Source organism: Leptodactylus fuscus, chromosome 3, assembly GCF_031893055.1.
Source record: "Leptodactylus fuscus isolate aLepFus1 chromosome 3, aLepFus1.hap2, whole genome shotgun sequence".
Lineage (NCBI taxonomy): Eukaryota > Metazoa > Chordata > Amphibia > Anura > Leptodactylidae > Leptodactylus > Leptodactylus fuscus.
This window is the reverse complement of record NC_134267.1, coordinates 58,541,753-58,559,381: the sequence shown is the minus strand read 5'-3', so window position 1 is coordinate 58,559,381 and position 17,629 is coordinate 58,541,753. Positions and strand designations below refer to the sequence as shown.

At 42.7% G+C, this 17,629-nt stretch overlaps 1 protein-coding gene across 4 annotated transcripts in view; it reads right to left on the bottom strand.

Moving 5' to 3' along the window:
* The window catches only part of STXBP5 (syntaxin binding protein 5), a 338,787-nt gene that overhangs the window by 147,277 nt on the left and 173,881 nt on the right, over window positions 1–17,629 (bottom strand). For all 4 annotated transcript variants that reach the window (XM_075267641.1, XM_075267643.1, XM_075267642.1 and 1 more), the window contains exons 7-8: window positions 5,979–6,062; window positions 1,566–1,689 (exon numbers count right to left, since the gene is read on the bottom strand). In XM_075267641.1, the coding sequence (XP_075123742.1) occupies window positions 1,566–1,689; window positions 5,979–6,062 (208 nt within the window). The remainder of the gene's footprint in view (window positions 1–1,565; window positions 1,690–5,978; window positions 6,063–17,629) is intronic.

Below are 17,629 nucleotides of genomic sequence, written 5' to 3'. Positions count from 1 at the left end.
TTAGCCTTAAAGGGGTTGTCCTGGCTAAATTTTTAACGTTTAAATACTTTGGAGCCAGTGAGAAAAAAAAATTAAAAAATACACTCACCTGTCCCAGTTTCAGGTTCATTTGCTATCCCAAGTCTCTTTCGGGCATTGTGCTGAAGCTGCTGATTGGCTTTAGTGGTCGCGTGACCACTGAGCCCAGTCAGCGGCCTCAGGAAGAGGACCCGTGATATCACAGGTAGTGACATTCAGGCCCTTCTCCGATTGGCCTCAGTGGTCACGTGACTGCTGAAGCCAATCAGCGGCTTCAGCATAACGCCAGAAGATGCTGTTGGAGCAGATGACAAGAGGTGCAGCAGGACACCAGAGCAACAGGGACAGGTGAGTATACTTTTATTTTTCCCACTACCCCTAGCTTATTTAAACTTTAAAAGGGTTGTCCATTTTTGCCTCCTTTTCTAGGAGACTTGGACCTGCAATGATTACATTGCTTATATAATAGGCTGCAATATGACTTTATTATAGTCTACAGTTAAAGTGTTTAAAGCCCTCTGTTGTTGAGGTCACATTTGGCCAAGGTATCTGAAGGGAGTTAAAATATAAGGGAGTCAATATAAAAAATGAATGACTACTTCCAATCTATCTGACTTTTACATATAAGGACCAGCTTTCACCTGGATTAGTTAGTTATCCGACTTTTTTTACAGCTATTTTGAGCTTAGAGGCTATCATTTTCCATACAGTTAAGGTCTCAAGTTACAATGTTTTCACCATACATGAATTGGTTCCTGGCTGGCCATTGTAACTTGTAGGACCAGCCTAACAGAGCAAATATACAAGTGTTGTCCAGAGGACACAACCCTTTCACCGCTGTTTCCTGCTCTACTTTTCACTAGAACTTGATCAAACAGCAAACCTACCTATTTGTTTAGCTAAGTAGTAATATATGTTTTCCATGATCCATAGAGTAGTCTGAAGACGTGAACAGATATCACAGGCAAATTTTAGAGGTTTCTTCATATGAGTACATAAATATAACCTTTTGTGGTATAGCCAGGTATCAAACAGCTTAAGGGTCCATTCACACAGAGGAAAATGGTGAGGAATTTGGTGTGGAATAGTCTACGCTGAAAAAAACCCAAAAACTTCCCATTGATTTCAATGGGTTCTGCTAGCCTTTTTTTCCCCACTAGCTAGCAGTGCTAGCACGCAGAACCCATTGAAAACAATGGGAGGCTTCTTTTTCAGCGTGGAAAATTCCACACCAAATTCCTCACCATTTTCCTCTGTGTGAATGGACCCTAAGTATAGAGAATCCACATTTTCATTGATGGTCTATCCTTTGGACAAGCTATCAGTATTACACCTGCGAGGGTCCAACAGGCAGGAACCCCTGCAAATGCATAAATGAAAAATTGCTACAGCATACTGGGATAGGCTACATCCAGACAGCGTATGTGTTCAGACTGGGGCTTGGTTGTTACAAAAATTTAATGGCGGTTCATAAAGGGGGGAGGGGAGTGAACATTTGGATGTCCATGTGGAGTAAATTTAAGTAATAGAAGATAAACATCTCTTACCATGTGGTACGATTGTCTGTATGGGCTTGGCAGGAGAGCGTACATTCCATATGGTCAGGGTACCATCTGAATGGCTGCAGATAAACTGCTTTCCTTCATGGTGCCAAGCAACAGAATGGATTGCCTAAAGGTTCGACATAAAAAAAAAAGAAATACTCAATTTCAAGTATATAAAAATATCAATTTTCTCTCAACACATACACAGTGTGTGTGTGTGTATATATATATATATATATATATATATATATATATATATATATCCATCTATCTATATGTAGATATGAAATAATCAATAGAATTGTGTACATTCTAATTGAACTATTTAAAGACAGTATTGGCTTTCATACTGATTTCACATTGAAAAGCAAAGTTAGAAGTTCCATTTCTTTTTTAACACATTGGAAGACTTTAAAAAAACAAATACTATATGCTCACCTATCTGTTTGGCCTGGGATCCAGTGGAGAGTCTCTGTTCAGATCATTGGCCTTTCTGACCTTTGGGACATACAGGAGTGTGTCCAGCAAACAATGGCTGAGCACAGTGGTAGAACTAAAGTCTTGTGAGTCCACGTGCAAACTTTTATCCAGGGCCCCCTACCCCCTTCGTAGAGCGAATTCTTGATATTGCGGTTACAGGCGCTGAAGCGATATCTCAGATACATGAAAGGGGTACAGCTTTAGTACCCACAACTGCAGTTATCAAGAATATGGTGAATGAGCAGGACAGCACCATTACCATTTAACCATTACGCCAGGGCACCTCATGTGACTGCTTACGTGATATCAGTTACCGGCAGGAAAAGCTCCGGAGCGGATGCTCAGCCCAGGAAAGGTGGGTATAAGTTTTTTTTTTAATACACCTCCCCGATTGGACCTCTTTCCATTAACAATATGTATAGCGGTCGGGGAAACCAGGCTTTCCCCCACAACTATCATGGTGGTCCTGGGCCATGGCTGTTTCCAGCTGGCCACAGGACCCATACCCCTCCAGCCCTGGTCACGGCCGCACCCCTTGTAACCGTGATCGTTATGCCACTGGCTAAGCATTGATGTGCTGAAAGAAGCATCAGTGATCAGCCATTGCCTGGCTGACACACTCATGTATAGTTACAGATAAACAATGACCAGAGACCTAAACAGAGACATTCGACTGGATCCAAATGGCCAGCATAGCCCTAGCAGTGAGAATGGTCACTGAATCAGGAAAGATTTCAACTGGAACAAATAGCTGAAAAAATAACAAGAACAATAATAGTTACAATGGCCTCAGGATACTATATTTTCGACATACAATGTTCCATAAAAGAACATAGTAACTTGAAACTCGACCATTAGGTTCCAGCAAATCAGCATGGTCATTTCACTGGTAATAGCCCTGTATTAGTGAAGTTTTTTCACAACCCACACACCAATGTCACATCTGGAATTTTTTTTCTCTAAATTTCCCAACATTCCCAAGCAATCATTTCACATTAGTTTCATGTTAGCACCCAATATGCTAATTAACCCGTCAAGTAGGCGATCTTTGGCTCTAGGTTCCAGGGAGTACCTAACAGAAATGAGTGCTCAGCAATGGTGGTGGTGGTTGATGGTGGGGAGCTAGAGAAAAAAGTTCCAACTGCACCAGGATCAGGAAAAAAAAAATTGGCTGCAAAGAATTGGAATTACAGGTGGTAGTGATAGGTTACAGACCAGAGCTCCACCCTATGGTAGCATGCTGTATAATCATCCTTTTTAGGAACGTTTATTCAGAAGATTTCATATTGTTAAAGACTAGCCGTAGACTTGTGGCACTCACCACTGAGTAGTAAAGGCTGTGCTGTCAGCGATATCTAAAAAGATTATCTTGTTACACAGATCCCTTCTTTAACTCAGTAGTTGCTAAGTATATACATATATGGTTAATATAAGGAAGTACAATACTGGCAAATCAAAAGGATGAGAAACACAAGGCATGCTTCCCCCGGCTTATCTAGCCCCCACCACAAATGGAAGCCTACACATTTTGCAATCTAAAGATTTATTTCACATTATTAGTAGCAGATATAAAACCAAGTGGGATTAAACCATCTGTGGAAATTGTAGTAATGGTTTCAGATGTAGGCTAAAAACATTAGGAAAAGTTAGTCAGTAGGGAGTGGGCTAATGACAGATGTACATGGAGTTTCCTCACATGACCTTTCAATGCCGTTACTTAACAGACGGAGTATTAGCTGCCAGATGTTAATCCCCCAATTGGCATTTTCTGCTTAAAGAGGTTATCTTCTAAGCAGTAAGTATTCTGTGTTAAGACTGGATACACTGCATGATAGCCAAAATTCCTAGTGAATGCTGCTCGCTGAGTCTCCGACAATGGTAATTGTTACTATTATACTCTCAGCAAAGAGGCAAGTCTGGCCGAGCGAGACAACAGAGAGTGGACTTAAACATAATAAACCCATGTGATAAATGACAAGACAGTCTATGCAGTGAAGTCAGTCTAGGGCTTGTGATATGGTGATGTAGAAAATACACACAAATACTGTACTCTCTCAGTAATCCCACCAGTATCCCCCCTTTTAATGCATCCCAAAGGGGCAAAGTGTGAGCTCTGGAGCTGAAGCCATGTTTATTTACAATGATTAACATGACAGGTAACGCTGTAAGAAAATCCTCCTAATCGTCCCAATCTGAAGCATTCACATAGAATAAAGTCCCCGCAGCATCATCTGCTGCATGTTGCAGGAAATCCATATTTAGTGTAGGCGCTGTTCACACCTATGTCAGAGCATTTGTTGCAGACTGTGGCAATTTTATCTGAAAAAATACATTAAAACTACTGACACCTAGGCAGAAATTGACAGACCCATCATAAGTAAGGCTGTTTAGGGCGCTGCAAGTTTCTATTATGTAAAGGATCCAGTACTACACTTATGTGAACAGAGCCTTAGCCAAATAGGAAACTATAGGACATAGAAACACTTTCAGAACACAAACACCATGTGATATACACACTACATAATTTATCTCTGTCCATAAAATACAATCTTAGGGTGCATTCACACTACGGAACGCCAGCGTGTATCACAGCCGTACACGCCGGCGCTACAGAAGGGCTGCCGAACACTTCCCATTCATTTCTATGGGAGCCGGCATGCGAGCGCTCCCCATAGAAATGAATGGACTGCTTTTTTCCATTCATTTCTATGGGGAGCGCTCGCATGCCGGCTGCCATAGAAATGAATGAGAAGTGTTCGGCAGCCCTGCTGTAGCGCCGGCGTGTACGGCTGTGATACACGCTGGCGTTACGTAGTGTGAATGCACCCTTACCTGACCATAGAGGTCCCAAAGTTGTACATTTGTGTGAATTGTAACAATATTCTCTACTAACTACTGTATTTTAGGATGTGGGGTGACAAAATCTAATGAGCACCACTATAGTGTCCAAGGGTTGTCACCTACTGACATAATTCTACTTGGTTATGCTACAGTATATTCTCCCAATGTAAACAGCTGTCATGTAAGGCTATGTTCACATCTTCATTGAAGTCTTCATTCAGAGACTCCATTGCCAAGTCCATCTAAATCACTGGGCAAAAAAGTGCTCTATATACCATTTCTTGTCCTGCGTCTTCACAGACATGCATCAGTCTACATGTGTGTCCGTTGTTCTGGTCCACTAACCTGATGGGTAGACTGGGTGACTAATGCAGGTGTGAACATAGCCTTAACTACATTACATCACAAGATGGTATTATAGGTGCATGGCTCACATGTGGGGTAAAGTATTAACTGGCTAAAGGGCATTCCTCTAACACCTTTTCTATTTGCCTCCCACAGTCCCAATAGAACCTGTCATGGCAGCCAACATATTCTACAGTGTTTTACAACAATTGTCAGTCATTGACCCCATATAGGGATCACAATCTAAATTCCCGGCCATTGTATGTTCTCACCATGTGTCCTCCCACACCCCAAAGTTCTCGCAGATTTTGTTCTTGATTGGAGATACAAAACAAAAAGCACACTACACATACTTGACTTTCCTCAGCACTCTGTTGTCCGTTGCTGTGCCTTTGTCAGTGGAAGTCCTTCACCACACGTGACTCCAGAAGCCAATCACGAGCCAAAGGAAGTGATCCGGTGAAGCACTCACATACATCACCAGTGCCTTTCCTGTGGCCGCTGAGTGGCCTTAGCAGTCACTTGCATCGCCGGTCTTACTCCAGCAATGGAATGGCCTGTCCTGGACCAGACATTAAAGTGCCAGGGACAAGGAAGTAAGAATTTTTTTTTTTTTTTTTTTTTTGTTTTGTTTCACCTTCCCCAGCCTCCTTCTGGATAAGAATACATGAATGTGAACTGCAGATTTCTATTTATCTTCATAGAAATTTATGAATTCTGACAATTCTAGACAACATGGAAGTTACATACCTCATCGTAGGTATATCTGTAGTCCGCTCTCTTTGACTTGAGGTCCCATAAAACTACTGTGCCCGACTCATAACCAATTAGCAGCTAAAAGACAAAACTGTAATGTTAGAGATTTTACTGAAAACACTCAAATTTAAAATTTACTTTTTAACATTTCAATATAGATGGAGAAAGCTCTGTTTTAATTATTAAGCATCTGAATTACCCCCCTCCACTCCGAACAACAAGATGAAGTGTATTAGGTGACTATAAGAAAGAGAAAAGATGGAAGGAAATTGCATTTTCATCACAGGCGTTTGGCCGAATTATCAAGATGTGCAGAACCATATCAGAGAATAGCAGATGTTCAAATTACGCTGTGAAAGACTTTAATTTGTAGTTAGTGGAGAAAATGCATTGTCATTTACAACAGATGTCAGCACTGAGGAATACGCATGGTAAGAATTTAGCAAACTACTAAACAGAACTTCGTCCATGTTGTGCTGTTACTTCTCTTTTCTAATATCACAATCAGATAGTTAGTATAGATAAGGAATATTTCTTAACCCTGTAGATTTCTAAAGCCGACCTAAGCAGGACCTGGTGTACGTTGACTTGCAGTCACGCAAATATCAGCAAATATTAACCCTAATGTGATGTTACCTACACTAATCACACAATAGCAGTGCAAAGATTAGGACATTTAAAGGTGTGTTTTAAATGGGCTTTCCCACCTATCACATTTACGACGCAACAGGACAGGAGATAAGCATGGGCGGGTCTAGCCGCTGAGACCCCAGGTATCATCAGTACAGATGCCAAACAGTTCCCATGTAGGCATCACCACCAATTCATTCACTACTATGTGGCTGACAGATAGCCAAGTACGTGGTCCCGTCAGTCCTATTGAAGTGAAAAGATCAGTGGCCATGCAATGGGGAGTCCCATTCTAGTCATTGCTGGAGGTCACAGCTGTTGGACCCTCAGCGGTCACACTTACCATCTATCCTGCGGACAGGGGATAACTTGCTAAAAGGAAACACCTTTAAGTAAATACTGTAAGTGCAATGGAAATTGCAAATACAATTAAAAAGAACAAAAAAAAAAAAAAAAGACTTTTGTTGCAGATTTTGCTGCGTTTTTTAGGCACAGTCAGCAGTGGATTTAACATAAGGGATACTTCTACGAGCTTGCTTTATATTTTCAATTACCTTTCAAAACACTCCCAACTTTGGCTCAGAAAGCCACAGTAAAATCTGCATTTCTGCAATGTGAGACCTTAGCCTAAAAGTTCCAAAATATGCTATTCAGTTATTGGTATATTGTTATTGGTATATTGTTGTGAGCCCCCACCATTGCTTGGGATTGAATTTTTTTTTTTTTTTTTGGAACTGTAATTTTTATTGAAAATTTTTGTAAAATACAATACAACACAAGAGTTGAAAACATAAAAAACATGAACGTGAAGCAATGCACACACCGTCAAATAGACTGGGAACGTATACACATCACAAAAACCTGAGTGTGGAAATGAGGGGGTGGGGGAGGAAGGGAAGGGGAAGCAGTCAGAGACCACTCAAAATAAAGTATGCCTCCCTGACCATATAGCCTGGAACGCCTCAACAGTATGGTTAAGTGGACAGATTTCTCTTTAATCATGATAATAAGGAAAATGCTAACCAGCAGTTAGTGGACGGAGGAAATCTACAGCTCCTACATACCCATACTCTTAGTTTCTGTTCTATGGGCCCACCTTAGGACCATACGAATGGAAACCCCATCCACATAAACAATGGACTACAATGGGGGTCCCTGGGCTTCCACCAGGTTTCCAAATGAAATCGTCGGAGAGAAAAGTCTTGCTTGCAGAACTTTTCTCTCTGCATAATTTAAGTGGAATGGTCACAGAACGCTAGTGTGAATGCAGCCTGACCAAATTTGCAATTAATGTGATGCAGCGGACTGGGGGCAATGTGAACCAGGAGTCTGGCATATGCTTGAAACTGCAATCTCTGCCCACCATCAAGCAGCAGTGAGCGGAAGTGGGACACTACACCTTACTAATCCTCAGGGACTCCTGGCTCACAATGCTTGCATAGTACTACAGCACCGAAAATGTACATTTTGACAAACCCCAGCAAGTTTATACCCAACACACTGTTGAAGACATCCAGGCATCATCCTCTTATTTTAGCAGAAGAATACAGTGGTCGAAGCAAAAAAATTAAATAAAAATCAATTTGAAATAACTCAAGCTAAAGAGCATATTTCCACTAGTATGATGTCCCAGCAGGGTTTTTTTTCTCTCCTTCGGTAGTAGTGGTATTACAGACATCTTACCATGAAGTCCTGATTTACATTGTCTAACCTGAAATATTTATGCCTATCCCAGTGAAGAATTTATCTGTCTTCAAATCGAAGGCGTAGTTTATGAACTTTAAAGATACTAACTCATATTTCTTTTGCAGGCTATGGTAGCTGTGGTTAGAAATAAAATGCTGTAATTCTGTAATAATTGCAACAACAGCAAAATGGTAACAAATGGTAAGAATGGTATGGGCTTCTTCCTGAACATTTACAAGAGTTTGCATATAGGGAAAGTGGGACTACTAAAAAGGTTTAAAATGGGATAAGCATATGCGTAATCTAAAGTACATTTTGTTTTCAGAAGAAAATCTTGGGGAACACACCCATGCATGTAGAATCTGTCTACATAGTAGCCTACAGGGCATGATGGCATGTAAAAGATGAAATGACACCGCTACACTCCCAGCAGCCATTGTCCCAGAGATCAGCTCCTAGGGCAAAATTCTTCAGAGCTGACATTACAAAGTTTGAGCACTATTCGTTCCATTTACCCCTTTTTGCTAAAAGCGGAATACTTACGTAGAAGATTATGTATGAGAAGTTCAATAGTAAAGGTCACTGAACAAACTCATGACATACATTTTAAGAGGCAGACTCCATTGCAGTTATTCAGTTCTGGTCCCAAATCACGTCAATCAAAAGTTTATTACATTTAGCTTCAGGATAAAATACTTATTTCAAAGTTAGGCTTTTTCATGGATTTCTACATTGTACTCTGTCCTTGTGCAATACCACTTGACAATATGACAGCTGTCTAAGCTAAGTGCCCATTTTAGTTTCTATTGAAAGCTCAAAGACTCCAGCCCTATTGCAAGGTGACCGGTTTTGTAGATTTTGATGCGATACATCTTGTTTCTCTCAAATCTGTGCCCAGGTGAATAACTATGTTGTCAGATGGCTAAAACTGCCAAGGGAAATGCAGAATACTGGGTCTTCAGTCACCCCAAGCACAGTATGAACAAGTCAGGGATACTGGGGGTTTCAGTATATCTGCAAGGTGATGCCAGATAGTATAGCTTTTATATATGGTATCATAGTGATAAGATCACGTGCCAAGGGCTGGGTGTTTGACAGGATACATTTTGTTTGTATCTATCTTTGTCTTGCTCATTCTGCTGAGAAGTATTGAAACTTAATAACTAGGCATTTATTCTTTGTTAACAATGAGCTTGCTAAAAACTCAAGACCTTCAATAATCTTGAGTTATTTGTCATGATAAAAAGAGCTGCACCTGCCAAAAGGCGATGATCTGAGGTCACGACCTCAGGCTGTGCCCCCTGGCATAAACTGAGGGGTGGTTTTTTTTTTGTATATATATATATATATATATATATATATATATATATATATATATATATATATATATCTATCTATATCACACACACAAGCAGCTCAAAAAAATAAAAGGAACACTTGCAACACATGTAACTGCAAGCAACACTGACTGACAGTCAATTTCACATGTTGTTGTGCAAATGGAATAGACGAAACATGGAAATTATTGGCAATTATCGAGACGCACTCAATATAGGAGGGTTCTGCGGACCACATCTCAGTACCAATGCTTTCTGGCTGATGTTTTGGTCACTTTTGACTGTTGGCTGTGATTTCACGCTTGTGGTAACATGAGATGGACGCTACAACCCACACAAGTGGCTCAGGTAGTGCAACTCATCCGGTATGACACATCAATGTGAGCTGTAGCAAGAAGGTTTACTGTGTCTGTTAGCATAGTGTCCAGAGACTGGAGGCGCTACCAGGAGACAGACCAGTACACCAGGAGACGTGGAAGAGGCCGTAGGAAGGGAACAACCCAGCAGCAAGACCGCTACCTCCGCCTTTGTGCAAGGAGGAACAGGAGGAGCACTGTAGAGCCCTGCAAAATGACCTCCAGCAGACCACAAATCTGCAAGTGTCTGCACAAACGGTTAGAAACTGACTCCATGAGGATGGTATGAGGGCCCGACGTCCACAGATGAGGTTGTGCTCACAGCCCAACACTGTGCAGGATGCTTGGCATTTGCCACAGAACACTAGGATTGGCAACTTTGCCAATGAAGCCCTGTGCTCTTCACAGATGAAAGCAGGTTCACACTGAGCACATGAGACAGACGTGACAGAGTCTGGAGACGCTGTGGAGAGTGATCTGCTGCCTGCAACATCCTTCAGCACGACCAGTTTGGCAGTGGGTCAGTAATGGTGTGGGGTGGAATTTCTTTGGAGGGCCGCACAGCCCTCCATGTGCTCACCAGAGGTAGCCTGACTGCCATTATGTACCGAGATGAGCTCCTCAGACCCCTTGTGAGACCATATGCTGGTGCGGTTGGCCCTGGGTTCCTCCTAATGCAGGACAATGCCAGACCTCATGTGGCTGGAGTGTGTCAGCAGTTCCTGCAAGATAAAGGCATTGAAGCTATGGTGGCCACACACACTACTGAGTCAGGCAGGCATGTGGGAGCCACACACACTACTGAGCCTCATTTTGACATGTTTTAGGGACATTACATTAAAGTTAGATCGGCCTGTAGGATCTTAGCTAGAAATTTTTTGAAAATTAAGGTCAAATTTAAGGCTTATTTATCACAGTATGGGGGCCCAAAAATAAGGTAATATACTGTGATGGTCAGTTAAGCGGCATTACAGTGGCCTACAATTTGGTGGGGCCTACAATTTTAATTAGTGTGGCCTCATCATGAAACCAAAAATTTGATTGGTTGGGCTGGGCACACTTCTTACTTTTTTTTTTTTTTTTTTTATGTAGATTTTGAGCCCCACATAGAGATCACAATCTACTTTTTTTCCCCCCATCAGTATGTCTTTGAAGTATGGGATGGAAATCCATGCAAACACGGGGAGAACATGCAAACTCATTGCAGATGTTTTTTTGCCCTTGGCAGGCTTCGAACCCAGAGCTCCAGCGCTGCAAAGCCGCAGTGCTAACCACTGAGCCACCGTGTTGCCCAAAATTTGTGTGTTTTCTGGTGGTGTTTGGCTGGCAGCGCCGCACCTCTAATGAGGCGCCTGCCTCGGGCGGCGCACCGGAGGGCAGCGGCAGCCCGGGCGATTTTTTTTTTTTTTCTTTGAACCAGCACAGGAGAGCTGCCACTCTCCTTGCACTTGTTCAGACGTCTACGTATCAGTGTAAGCGGCATCTTTTGATAGTCTACCTTAGGCAGCAGAGAGGCTAGGTTCACCACTGTTGGCTGGGGTTTTCAGCCAGTGTTCTGTGGCTCTCTGGTTGTTTTCTTAGCACTGAGCTATTCATATGGTGGGCTGGGCGCTTTTCTATAGGAAGCAGAGGGGCTAGGCTCCCCCCACCCATAATGATAAACTTGTCAAATACCGTATTTTTCGGACTATAAGGGATAGTCCAATATGGGAGGAAAATGTGTGTGCGTCTTATAGTCCGAATGCAGCGTGTGCAGCGTCTGTGTCCCGTCTGTGTGAATCAAAAGGAGAGCAGCACGGTGCCTGCCTGCTCTGCCCCTCCTTCCCTGTCTGTGTCACATGTTTGCAGGAGCGAGATATGAGAGGCAGGGAAGTAAGGGCGGGCCAGACAGGTGAAGGAAGCGTGGTTTCAAGCTTGCCGAGAAAACCACGCCTCCTTCTCCCGTCTGGCCCGCCCCTCCTTCACTGTCTCTCAGATCTGGCTCTGGCAATGAAGCCACACAGACAGGGAAGGAGGGGCGGGCCAAACGGGAGGAGGAGGCGTGGTTTTCTCGGCAAGCTTGAAACCACACCTCCTTCACCCGTCTGGCCCGCCCCTACTTCCCTGTCTGTGTGGCTTCATTGCCGGAGCAAGATGTGAGAGGCAGTGAAGGAGGGACGAGCCAGATGGGTGAAAGAGGCATGTTTTCAAGTTTGCTTAGAAAACCACACCTCCTTCACCCGTCTGGCCCGCCCCTTTTTCTCTTCTTGCATAGCTTCACTGCAGGGTGTCTCTTTCCATCCATGGATGAGATAGATTAGATATAGATAGATAGATAGATAGATAGATAGATAGATAGATAGACAGAAAGACAGACAGACACAGACAGACAGACAGACGGATAGATGATAGATAGATAGATAGATAGATAGATAGATAGATAGATAGATAGAGATATATGTTCAAATCACCCCCATATCCCTAGAATACATATAAAACAAAAACATTACTGTGAAACACATACACATTTGGTATCCCTGTGTCCGAAAGCCCCCGGTTCTATTTACATTGGTGAAATATTATATTATTAGGTTATTAAATATTTCACCAATTTTTTTTCCTTAAAATTTTTTTTTTCCCTATTTTCCTCCTCTAAAACCTTCGTCTTATGGTCCGAAAAATACGGTATATAACCTGTCTGACAGCAAACTGTGCAATATTTAAAAATACTTTTTCCACTAAACAAAAAAACATTAAATACCTACTAGAGATGAGCGAACAGTGTTCTATCGAACTCATGTTCGATCGGATATTAGGCTGTTCGGCATGTTCGAATCGAATCGAACACCGCGTGGTAAAGTGCGCCATTACTCGATTCCCCTCCCACCTTCCCTGGCGCCTTTTTTGCTCCAATAACAGCGCAGGGTAGGTGGGACAGGAACTACGACACCGGTGACGTTGAGAAAAGTAGGCAAAACCCATTGGCTGCCGAAAACATGTGACCTCTAATTTAAAAGAACAGCGCCGCCCAGGTTCGTGTCATTCTGAGCTTGCAATTCACCGAGGACGGAGGTTTCCGTCCAGCTAGCTAGGGCTTAGATTCTGGGTAGGCAGGGACAGGCTAGGATAGGAAGGAGAAGACAACCAACAGCTCTTATAAGAGCTAAATTCCAGGGAGAAGCTTGTCAGTGTAACGTGGCACTGACGGGCTCAATCGCCGCAACCCAGCTTTCCCAGGATCCTGAATGGAATACACTGTCAGTGTATTCCCGTATACCCGATATATACCCCGATACCCGTTCCAACGGTGTGCCCCCCCACCTTCACCCCAGAAATACCCTGCAAGTCCCCTAGCAATAGAATTGGGGCTATATACACCCACAATTTTTACTACTGGTATACAGTGCCATTGTCTGACTGGGAATTCAAAGAATATATTGGGGTTATAAATACCCTCATTTCTTGCTACTGCCATATAGTGCCAGTTTCTGACTGGTAATTCAAAGAATATATTGGGGTTACGTGCACCCACAATTTTTACTACTGGTATACAGTGCCATTGTCTGACTGGGAATTCAAAGAATATATTGGGAATACAAATACCCTCATTTCTTGCTACTGCCATATAGTGCCAGTTTCTGACTGGTAATTCAAAGAATATATTGGGGTTACGTGCACCCACAATTTTTACTACTGGTATACAGTGCCATTGTCTGACTGGGAATTCAAAGAATATATTGGGGTTATAAATACCCTCATTTCTTGCTACTGCCATATAGTGCCAGTTTCTGACTGGTAATTCAAAGAATATATTGTGGTTACGTGCACCCACAATTTTTACTACTGGTATACAGTGCCATTGTCTGACTGGGAATTCAAAGAATATATTGGGAATACAAATACCCTCATTTCTTGCTACTGCCATATAGTGCCAGTTTCTGACTGGTAATTCAAAGAATATATTGGGGTTACGTGCACCCACAATTTTTACTACTGGTATACAGTGCCATTGTCTGACTGGGAATTCAAAGAATATATTGGGAATACAAATACCCTCATTTCTTGCTACTGCCATATAGTGCCAGTGTCTGACTGGGAATTCAAAGAATATATTGGGGTTACGTGCACCCACAATTTTTACTACTGGTATACAGTGCCATTGTCTGACTGGGAATTCAAAGAATATATTGGGAATACAAATACCCTCATTTCTTGCTACTGCCATATAGTGCCAGTTTCTGACTGGTAATTCAAAGAATATATTGGGGTTACGTGCACCCACAATTTTTACTACTGGTATACAGTGCCATTGTCTGACTGGGAATTCAAAGAATATATTGGGAATACAAATACCCTCATTTCTTGCTACTGCCATATAGTGCCAGTGTCTGACTGGGAATTCAAAGAATATATTGGGGTTACGTGCACCCACAATTTTTACTACTGGTATACAGTGCCATTGTCTGACTGGGAATTCAAAGAATATATTGGGAATACAAATACCCTCATTTCTTGCTACTGCCATATAGTGCCAGTGTCTGACTGGGAATTCAAAGAATATATTGGGGTTACGTGCACCCACAATTTTTACTACTGGTATACAGTGCCATTGTCTGACTGGGAATTCAAAGAATATATTGGGAATACAAATACCCTCATTTCTTGCTACTGCCATATAGTGCCAGTGTCTGACTGGGAATTCAAAGAATATATTGGGGTTACGTGCACCCACAATTTTTACTACTGGTATACAGTGCCATTGTCTGACTGGGAATTCAAAGAATATATTGGGAATACAAATACCCTCATTTCTTGCTACTGCCATATAGTGCCAGTGTCTGACTGGGAATTCAAAGAATATATTGGGGTTACGTGCACCCACAATTTTTACTACTGGTATACAGTGCCATTATCTGACTGGGAATTCAAAGAATATATTGGGAATACAAATACCCTCATTTCTTGCTACTGCCATATAGTGCCAGTTTCTGACTGGTAATTCAAAGAATATATTGGGGTTACGTGCACCCACAATTTTTACTACTGGTATACAGTGCCATTGTCTGACTGGGAATTCAAAGAATATATTGGGAATACAAATACCCTCATTTCTTGCTACTGCCATATAGTGCCAGTGTCTGACTGGGAATTCAAAGAATATATTGGGGTTACGTGCACCCACAATTTTTACTACTGGTATACAGTGCCATTGTCTGACTGGGAATTCAAAGAATATATTGGGAATACAAATACCCTCATTTCTTGCTACTGCCATATAGTGCCAGTTTCTGACTGGTAATTCAAAGAATATATTGGGGTTACGTGCACCCACAATTTTTACTACTGGTATACAGTGCCATTGTCTGACTGGGAATTCAAAGAATATATTGGGAATACAAATACCCTCATTTCTTGCTACTGCCATATAGTGCCAGTTTCTGACTGGTAATTCAAAGAATATATTGGGGTTACGTGCACCCACAATTTTTACTACTGGTATACAGTGCCATTGTCTGACTGGGAATTCAAAGAATATATTGGGGTTATAAATACCCTCATTTCTTGCTACTGCCATATAGTGCCAGTTTCTGACTGGTAATTCAAAGAATATATTGTGGTTACGTGCACCCACAATTTTTACTACTGGTATACAGTGCCATTGTCTGACTGGGAATTCAAAGAATATATTGGGAATACAAATACCCTCATTTCTTGCTACTGCCATATAGTGCCAGTGTCTGACTGGTAATTCAAAGAATATATTGGGGTTACGTGCACCCACAATTTTTACTACTGGTATACAGTGCCATTGTCTGACTGGGAATTCAAAGAATATATTGGGAATACAAATACCCTCATTTCTTGCTACTGCCATATAGTGCCAGTTTCTGACTGGTAATTCAAAGAATATATTGGGGTTACGTGCACCCACAATTTTTACTACTGGTATACAGTGCCATTGTCTGACTGGGAATTCAAAGAATATATTGGGAATACAAATACCCTCATTTCTTGCTACTGCCATATAGTGCCAGTGTCTGACTGGGAATTCAAAGAATATATTGGGGTTACGTGCACCCACAATTTTTACTACTGGTATACAGTGCCATTGTCTGACTGGGAATTCAAAGAATATATTGGGGTTATAAATACCCTCATTTCTTGCTACTGCCATATAGTGCCAGTTTCTGACTGGTAATTCAAAGAATATATTGTGGTTACGTGCACCCACAATTTTTACTACTGGTATACAGTGCCATTGTCTGACTGGGAATTCAAAGAATATATTGGGAATACAAATACCCTCATTTCTTGCTACTGCCATATAGTGCCAGTGTCTGACTGGTAATTCAAAGAATATATTGGGGTTACGTGCACCCACAATTTTTAGTACTGGTATACAGTGCCATTGTCTGACTGGGAATTCAAAGAATATATTGGGAATACAAATACCCTCATTTCTTGCTACTGCCATATAGTGCCAGTTTCTGACTGGTAATTCAAAGAATATATTGGGGTTACGTGCACCCACAATTTTTACTACTGGTATACAGTGCCAATTTCTAACTAGGAATTCAAAATGCGCAAGGCTCCCGGAAAGGGACGTGGATGAGGCCGTGGGCGAGGTCGGGGGAATGGTTCTCGGGAGCAAGGTAGCAGTGAAGCCACAGGGCGTCCCGTGCCTACTCCTGTGGGGCAGCAAGCATTGCGCCACTCCACAGTGCCAGGGTTGCTTGCCACATTAACTAAACTGCAGGGTACAAACCTTAGTAGGCCCGAGAACCAGGAACAGGTCTTGCAATGGCTGTCAGAGAACGCTTACAGCACATTGTCCAGCAGCCAGTCAGACTCTGCCTCCTCTCCTCCTATTACCCAATAGTCTTGTCTTCCTTCCTCCCAAAATTCCGAAGCTTTACAGAACAATAACCCAAACTGTCCCTGCTCCCCAGAGCTGTTCTCCGCTCCTTTCATTGTCCCTCAACCTGCCTCTCCACGTCACGATTCCACGAACCTAACAGAGGAGCATCTGAGTCCAGATGCTCAAACACTAGAGTCTCCTCCATCTCCGTTCGATTTGGTGGTGGATGACCAGCAACCCACCCTCATCGACGATGATGTGACGCAGTTGCCGTCAGGGCATCCAGTTGACCGGCGCATTGTGCGGGAGGAGGAGATGAGACAGGAGTTGGAAGAGGAAGTGGTGGATGATGAGGACACTGACCCGACCTGGACAGGGGGGATGTCAAGCGGGGAAAGTAGTGTGGATGTTGAGGCAGGTGCAGCACCAAAAAGGGTAGCTAGAGGCAGAGGCAGAGGTCAGCAGCTTAGGCGAAGCCAGGCCACACCCGGAATCTCCCAAGATGTTCCAGTTCGTACCCAGCCCCGAAAAACTCCCACCTCGAGGGCACGTTTCTCGAAGGTGTGGAGTTTTTTCAAGGAATGCGCCGAGGACAGATATAGTGTTGTCTGCACAATTTGCCTCTCGAAATTGATTAGGGGCTCTGAGAAGAGCAACCTGTCCACCACTTCAATGCGCCGTCATTTGGAATCCAAGCACTGGAATCAGTGGCAGGCAGCAACGGCAGGACAAAGGCCGCCTGCCGTTCACGCCACTGCCACTGCCACTGCCTCTGCCTCTGCCACTGCCACTGCTGAC